Here is an 8,174-nt window from a genome sequence, read left to right as displayed (position 1 = left end):
GTCTTATCAGCAGGTGTTAGCGCATCGTCGGTTTTTACTGTGACTGTTATGTAAAATATCCAGGAGGAAAGATCAACCGGTCCATCCAACCGTCGTTGTTTTATTGTAATGCTTTATGCACGCAAAGCCTCATATCTGCCTGTAATTTATAAAGCAATGAGCACTTTCACGCCAAAACAATGTGAGGAGCAGATTCACTTATGTGATCCTGCGTCGTTGAAAATACACCTCGCGCTTTCTTTTCCGCCACAAGTGACAATACCCTGGTTTCTGTTTTCACCCGGTGACAGCGTGGATTTAAGTTATGCATAATGCATGGGGTTTTTAACCCTTTAAGCCAAAAAATCTATTTCACGTGGACATTTGAAAGGATAAGTGCATCTTTTCATGTGGTTTCTTTCTGATGCAAGAAAGGGGGGGAAAAAACTGTACAACAAGAGTTCAAAGGGGCAGATACGGTTTGGTCAGTGCGAGGTCAAGCCATATGGTCACATAATCATGGGTATGGGAGATCCAGGTCCCAGCTCAACACTCCCCTTCTAAGATACATATTGAATGCATGACATGGACTTAAGCCTTATAGGGGCTTTACATGAAAACTTATCAAATATATGTCATGGCTGGGTTAAGACGATCTCATTGATTTGCTCTGTCTCAGTCCATATAAGTGCATCTGTTTCTTGAATCCACAGTGGTGTCCTTAAGCTCCCCGAAGGCTTCTGGACACCATTCTCAGTCTATATGGTGGAATCACATAAAACTCTTTCAAAGTCAGCCCTGTCTGTTGTACTGTAACTGTGAATAAAAGTGTTTCAAATGCTGACATGTGTGAGGCCTTTGTACTAATCCCAAACATGAGCATATATGGATTCAATAATCTAACTGTGCAGTGAATTTGCTCCATAGAATATAAATCAACAATCCTCCCAACTTACCAGTAGCTCCGAAGAATGGAGATGTGTTTCTTTTCCATCTTCTTCCAATCTGTAGTCGCCACTCACTCATTTCATTTAGTTAGAATTTAAAGTAGCAGCTGGTGTTTCTTAGGGACCATGTTGCCACATCACTGGAGTGGATTTGTCCAAAGCTGTTTCTGCTCATTGCTCATTTTTAGTGGTTATTCCAAGTACTTTAGGACATACTCCACATAATAAGGTTTGCTAGCCTCTGTTATTTTTACCCAATTAATTAATGTGTGACCATGAAAGAAAATGGAACAACTACTACTACAAAAGTTAATCAACCTCCAAAACAGAACGTTGATTATGATCATCAGGAGTTAATGTTGGTTATTTCTTTCCTCTTTATGGAATTCAAAATCAAATTCACACTTTCTGCTGAATGCTGACAGTCAAACTTAAATGCAAACATTTCATAATCAAGAGAAGAGCTGTAGAGTTTCAGTTCCAGCTGATATTTATTTCCTTCCTTGAAAAAGTTCTGTACACAAGTTTGTATCAACAATCTGACAGGCAGTGAATGGACACAATTTAGCTGGCATGAGTTCGCCCTCCCCTTTCTCTGGGTCTCAGAAAAAGGGTGGTTCCTTTGTTTATGGCATGATTAGAGACAATAAATGATAATTCTACACAGCATATTGCACAGGATGGATGAAAAATAAAGTTAATATATTTAAAAATGCTTTCATATATATATAAAAAACAGTCCGAACTGACCACCTTAAATGTAAGTAAGGATGTGTAAAAGATAGCAGTTCTAGACAGTGCCTGTCCTCAATAGCAACAACGTACATAAACACACAATCTTTTTGCTTTATGATACAGTCAAATATACAAAGATCGAGTTCACGTTTCATTGTTTTCCTCATTTTTTTTTTCTCCATTTTTTTTTCTGAAAAACACAACAGCTAATAACCTGAATCGGAAATACAAATGCTATTCACCATGCCATAAAGATACTAAAACAATTATTAGCTAATAGTTAGCCGACAAGTAGAAAAGATTATATATTCAAATACAATGAGAAACGCAGTACAAGTAGGTGTTTGCGGAACTCAAGTCAGAAATTTGAATATGCTTGATGTTGTCATCCTTGTTGTTTGCTTGCTATATTGATCAATCCAGTGGCTGATTGGCAAATGTGACATCAGTTAATGAAAACATCAAGAAATAAGTCAAATTTAAAGCTACAATCTCCTCGTTGTTGTCGTAGGCAAGATCTCTGACAGGAAATGCAGTTTTAGCAAGTGGCTGCTTAAGAGCTAGTGATGCTGTTGAACCCACATGGTCCGTGTGAATAGCCTCTGGAAATAATGCGTTCCTGTGTCTTTAAGGAGTCTGAAGTCTGGCACTGTAAACGTAGAAGGTAGGCTGATACGAAGACTGGTGCTGCTTTCAAGTGCTGCCGGGAAAGAAAACCTCAATTGCATACAAAGTATGTCATGCCTGTACTGCAGAGGTCCAGGGATCAAAGAACTATTATCAGTACTTGCTGGTAAAAGTTACACAAACTTTGCCTGTTTAATTATTTCAAACACAAATTACACACCTGATTCATATTAGCGCCTCTGCTCTGTCAAAAAGTAGCTTGGTGCCTTGGACTTCTAAACAATAGGCACCACAGTCTTGAGCTCCGTTCTGCTGTCTGCCCGTACAAAAGCGTCTCAACAGGCAACATAAGTATACGAGCTCACCATAAGCACTTGAAGGCAGCATGAAAACCAGTCTGCCGGGGTATTAAAAATTAGGAAATCCAATACAGCTGTAGGCTACACACACCGATTGTTGACTCCCCCATTTTCTATATAGATTTGTACAAAAATACACTGAGAAAATAATCAAACTGTTTCCTCTCTTTTAAGTGTCCAAAAAGTGTGTACATTTAAATATAAAAAAGAAATGAAAAGTCGTGTGTTTTTAAAACTCTAGCCCTTCGCCTGAGAAGGAAATGTGACAGACACAGACATACTGACGAACAACTGTGTAAGAAAAACAAAAACAGGACTAGGTCATGTATACAGGAAATAAAAACAAAAATAAAAATTACAGATCAAGTCAAAAATGCTTGGCCCAGTATATAAATACAACATCCCATATAAAATGGCATCTGAATAAATGTACAAAACAAAGCTCAGAGGATGGAAAAAAAAAAAAAAAAATCGGTGAGGATTTCTCTATAGCTATCATCTGAAAATTAAAGAATTTTGGTCCTGAATCATAGAGAACACGTGTATAAAGTTCAGCACAGATTTGAAGTTGCGTTTGAATCCTGAAGTCTGATAATACGACAGCTGGTGATTATTTCAATGTCCTTTTTTTTTAAAGAGAAGAACCGAAGCGAGCGCCACCTATCCACTTAAATAACCCTAACACTAGTTTTTAAACTGTTCGACAGTCTCACAGAAAAAAAAAATCTCAGCACAAGATAGGAACAAAGTAGGCTATCATGCGTAACACGTTTTTTTGCTTTTGAGAAAATATTCGACTTAAAAAACAAACAAACAAAAAAAAAACATCAACCCACCTCGGCTTCATTAAAAATCCCTCTCGGTGACACACCACAATAAAAGTGTCGCACGGCAGTCCTATTTGTGTACCTTTTTAGTGGTGAAGTTCACTTGGCGATTGGTAAAAAGTTGTGAAATGTCCCTTTTTTTCTTTTCTAAATCAGCGACAGACATTGATTAAGTGAACGGCGGACCGCGTAACGTGCAAATCAATCACAGTTAAGTTGTTGAGTTCAAAACAGTCCTGGACTGAGCTTCACTGTCAGGAAACGCAGTCTCTCCTTCCCTCTCCTCTTGTTTTGAACTCCCTCCACTTTCGTGGTTGTACCGAGTCCCACAGTCCACCACGCATCCAGAGAAAAGTACAAAAAAGCAAAGTTATTCGCTTTAACGTTGAGCTTTCCAAGGAATTGCAGCTCTTGCCTATGAGGGCGAGAAGGGACGGAGCCTAGTTTTAGTGGGTTTCATATTAGTCTGGTGCACACAAACTATTGCGCCCACTGTAGCAGGAACCCCTGTTTCTGGTCGTAGACTATTTTTTTTGCGTTTTATTCTTCTGCTCTCTTCCTCCCTCTCAATACGTGAACACCAGGTTGGAGATGGTGGACTCGAGCCAGTCTCCGGAGATCATCTCGCTGACTTCGGGGGTGCAGTAGTCGGGGAACTCGAAGTGGGACCCCCCGGAGCCGGACTCAAAGTTCATATCCCAGTCCCTGTCCAGCACCGAGGAGCCAAAGCTCCCCAGCGACATGCTGTCGAAGCTGGGGCTCGGGTTGATGTCGAGCAAGTCGTCCTCGAACTCCTCGTCCTCCGAGGAGGAAGAGGACGAGTGGGACGAGGCGGAGGAGTGAGAGCCGGAGGGGGTAGGCGAGGAAGCCCGCCGACTGCTGTATGTGTGCCCGCCGTGACGCTCCGAAGACCCGCGCAGGCTGCTGCCGCTGCTGCCGGGGGAGTCGGCGCCTTCCTCCCTGCCGCTGGCCGCGTCGTCGTAGAGGCTGAGCGGGTCGCTGGAGTCCGCCGAGCTGCTGAGCGTCGGGCTGGCCGGGACTACGACGGAGGACGCGGGGCTCGCACCGCTGTTCCCGAACACGTATACCCGCTTGGGCTTCTTGCTGTCCGGTATCTGCTTGGCTGCCGAGGAACCAGACTTGGACTTGTAGAGAGAGTTGTGGTGGTGTTCTGATGGGTGCTCGGAGGCAAACAGTGCTGCTTTGGTGCTACTGCTCCCGAAAAGTGATTTGTGGGGTTTGCTGCTGCTGGGTGATTTGGATCCGCTCTTCCTCGAAGATGAGGACGACTTAATGCTGGTGTTGTTGGAGCTACCGTTAACTTTTTCCCCCTTATCTCCGCTGCTGCCCGGCTTGCATGCGCTCGACTTTACCTTCTTTCTTGGCCGGTACTTGTAGTCGGGATAGTCCGCCATGTGCTTGAGCCTGAGCCGCTCAGCCTCTCTGATGAAGGGGATCTTGTCGCCGTCTCGGAGCAGCTTCCACCGCTTCCCCAGCCTCTTTGAGATCTCGGCGTTGTGCATGTCCGGGGACTGCTCCATGATCTTTCTCCTCTCTATCTGCGACCACACCATGAACGCGTTCATGGGTCTCTTGATGTGTCCGCTGGGAGTTTTGCACCACGCCGGGTTTTCTCCCAACTTGTCGCCGGCCGTCGAGGAAGCCGTGGAGCCCGGCGAGAGAGGCGAGGCGGCCGGGTCCAGATCCATGCAAGCCCCGGAATCGGAGCTCGAATCCCCGCCGAAAAAGGACAGCGCCTCGGCGGTGCTCTCCGTGTGGCTCATTTTCTGCACCATGCTGCCAAGTTATACACACAGAGGGAGAGCGGTGTGCTTGCTCTTTCTCTCCCTCTCTCCTTGGTCCTCTGATTCACTTTAAAGCAAACTCAGCTCTTTTCGCCTCCTCTTCACAGTCTGAGCTGAGTAGAAACAGTGCAAGAAATGATTCACTCCTGAGTTGCGCAGTTAAAGTCGTTTAAACTTCAGTCCAGAGTAGCCTTGAAAGGCTAGATGCGTAGAAAAAAAAAGTTTAATTTCCAGGTTCTGTGGGTGTTAAAACAGCACGGACAGCATAGCCCGCTATCCACGCTGTACCCTGTAATCGGTGTCTCAGTCTCTTCCTTCTGTGTTATAAAATCAATTCACTGAACACAGTCTGTACATCTGCAGAGCGCAGACTTGAGTGTCAAGCTGTGCGCTCGGGCACTTTCAAAGGGCTCCCAGGTACAGTGTGTAAGGTAAGTGCTTTTCTCTGCATCAGCTCTGTCCCTGCTCCTAGAAACAAAAGCCATGCATGCTGGGGAAGGAAAAAAAGAAGCTAGAGCGAGTTACACTGTCCACCTTGCAGACCAACAGTCGCGTTTCAAGCAGCCCTCCAGACCCGGCCCCCCTTGCTTGCATTTATCCCTTTCCGTGATACAACGGCGATAAAAATCCACCAATGGGGCGCTGTCGCTACCCTGCCTCTGCGCCAAATTCACGCCCCCTCGTCGCCGATTGGCCGAAAATGGGAGCTAATAATAATCAGCGCGTGCAATGAGGAGCCTCGTGTCTGACCTCATTCCAGAATACAACAAGAAACTTGAATTTTTTTTTAAAGAGACACTGGCTTATGTTATGAGCCCCCCTTTCCTACCCCCTCACCACCAGCCCATGTGTGTACCATTAACATGTAGTCAGGCTATAAGGGAAGCTGGGTGTACTTTGCCATATGGCAATCCGAAGCGCAGTTTGCATACTGTGCACGGGACAGAATATAAGAAACATGCCTTACATCAGCCCCCTGTCTTTCCACTTGTGCAGACGGCGAGGATGTTATGAATGGTGCGCACCCACCACACCGAATAAAGACAATCTGGAGCCAGTGCAATGCACCTGATGCAGTTATGCATTACCTAATGTTTATTCAAGACATCGAGGAGAGTAAAAATCTAGACACGAGTCGTATTTTGAAAATCAGATTGTTTATTAAAACCAATATGTATAAATAATTTGTACAACTGAGCATTCGTTTAATTACTTTGTGGCTGTTTGCCTACAGGTGGTCACTGACCAGAGTCACCGGTCAGATCACGCTCAACAGTTGAGCATGTCTTAGAGACTGCTCCAGAAACGGGGAAATGTGTCTTGGACACATCAGGATAGTCAGGCTGGTGTGAAAGATGCGTCCAAGCCAAGCTGTAAGCTCTCTCTCCCTCTCTCGCTCTCCCTCTCTTTCTCCCTCCCTCCCTCTCTCTCTGGGGCGGGGTTGGGCGGTCTTTTGTCACAAAACACACCTCGAACCAACACTCCCCGGCACATCAGGCAGGCGATCGTGTGCGTGCAAACCGCCTGTGAGAGCACATCCGCACACCTTCGAAACTGACATCTAGAGCAGTTTTCCGTGAAGACTCAAACAAACAAGATAGGGTGCCAAAAGAGAGAGAGCGAGAACAGCTTTACGCTCGAAAGAAACCGGGCTCAATTTGCGACAATCAACATAAAAGTTCAATAAAAATAAATAAAATAAAAATAATAATAGAGAAAATGATAAGTAAAGACACTATTATTATATCGATTAGCCATTTTCTGTTTTCCTAATTTTATATGCACACGTTTAAAATTGCAACGCTCTAAAATGTTACAGTAGACTAGTATGACGTGAACGGCGTACAATTTCCAAAATATATTTCTATTATCTACTTGTCTATTTGTAGCATCTTTTGCAGTTGGAAGTCATAGGGTACCAGAAGCACATTTGGTTTCCTCGGGACACATTTAGTTAGTGCAATAAAATAATTTGTATAATCCACAAACGAGTAAAAAAAAAAAAGAAGAAATGGAAAAAAAAAGAAAGAAAAAAAATGGAGCTATGGATACAAGCAGACACACGGCGTTACACTGCGGAGTTGGAGTGTCGCTAGATGGCATCGCAGAGCCGGAGAGAGCGCAGCATGGCTGTGCTGCAGAGAACTCGGGGAGGGTAAAATAGATCAGCCCCAGCGTTGAGAACAGTTACCAGGGGTGAATTACATAATGTCTCTGTGCGACAGGGAGGCATCCAAGCGATGCTTTTGTGCAGTGTGTGAGTTTTAAGTAAGGTATAACAGATTGGAGTTAGGCAGATCAGGCTGTGAAATTAAGGCGAGATTAAATCAATATGGTATCGGTTAAAAAAGAGAGAGTGAGAGGGGAAAAAAACAGCTCACTTTAATGATCCCGGGTTACAGGGGAGCACACACGTTTCTGTGCATTAAAAAATGCAATCAAAATATGGAGTGAATTGGAAATTAAATTAAAAGGTATGTATGTGTGTGACTAAGAGAGACCGTCAGAGATGGTCAGATGTTCTGTATGTTAATGAAAGGAGAGTCAGAGGTGACTTGGACCCCCACAGGGAAATTAGCATGAAAGCATAGCCACCAAAGTTACTGGATGCATTTCACTGGGTACAATTATATTCAATATGGCCTTCTATGCGCAGTGCATCCAAGTAAAGCATTGGGTAATTGGGCTCCAATTTGTGTGTTCATGGAGCAGAACTGCAGTGGAAATAAGAATGTTAGCTCATAAACTCACAGGGCTTCACAATGCCATTTTAATAATGAAATGCAGGAAAACATTAAAGGGTCTAAGTCTGCGCTAAAGAAGCTGCTATGCTTTGAAGGAGGACTTATCCTTCAGGAAAGAGTATTTTGAATTACAGTATGCACTGCGGTGATA

General features: G+C 44.1%; 1 protein-coding gene across 1 annotated transcript; it reads right to left on the bottom strand.

Moving 5' to 3' along the window:
• Window positions 1–1,398: 1,398 nt before the first annotated feature.
• On the bottom strand, window positions 1,399–5,868 carry sox4b (SRY-box transcription factor 4b). Its single transcript, XM_047598566.1, has one exon. It carries the CDS (start codon window positions 5,268–5,270, stop codon window positions 4,041–4,043), a length of 1,230 nt encoding a protein of 409 aa, XP_047454522.1. The 5' UTR covers window positions 5,271–5,868; the 3' UTR covers window positions 1,399–4,040.
• Between the last annotated feature and the right edge of the window lie 2,306 nt (window positions 5,869–8,174).

The sequence above is a fragment of the Mugil cephalus genome, chromosome 11 (genome assembly GCF_022458985.1).
Source record: "Mugil cephalus isolate CIBA_MC_2020 chromosome 11, CIBA_Mcephalus_1.1, whole genome shotgun sequence".
NCBI lineage: Eukaryota > Metazoa > Chordata > Actinopteri > Mugiliformes > Mugilidae > Mugil > Mugil cephalus.
The sequence above is the reverse complement of the archived record's forward strand: the minus strand, read 5'-3'. Positions and strand labels throughout refer to the sequence as shown.

Excerpts from the sequence above, each read along its gene's own strand:
- sox4b (XM_047598566.1), bottom strand. The coding sequence starts at position 5,270 with ATGGTGCAGAAAATGAGCCACACGGAGAGCACCGCCGAGGCGCTGTCC.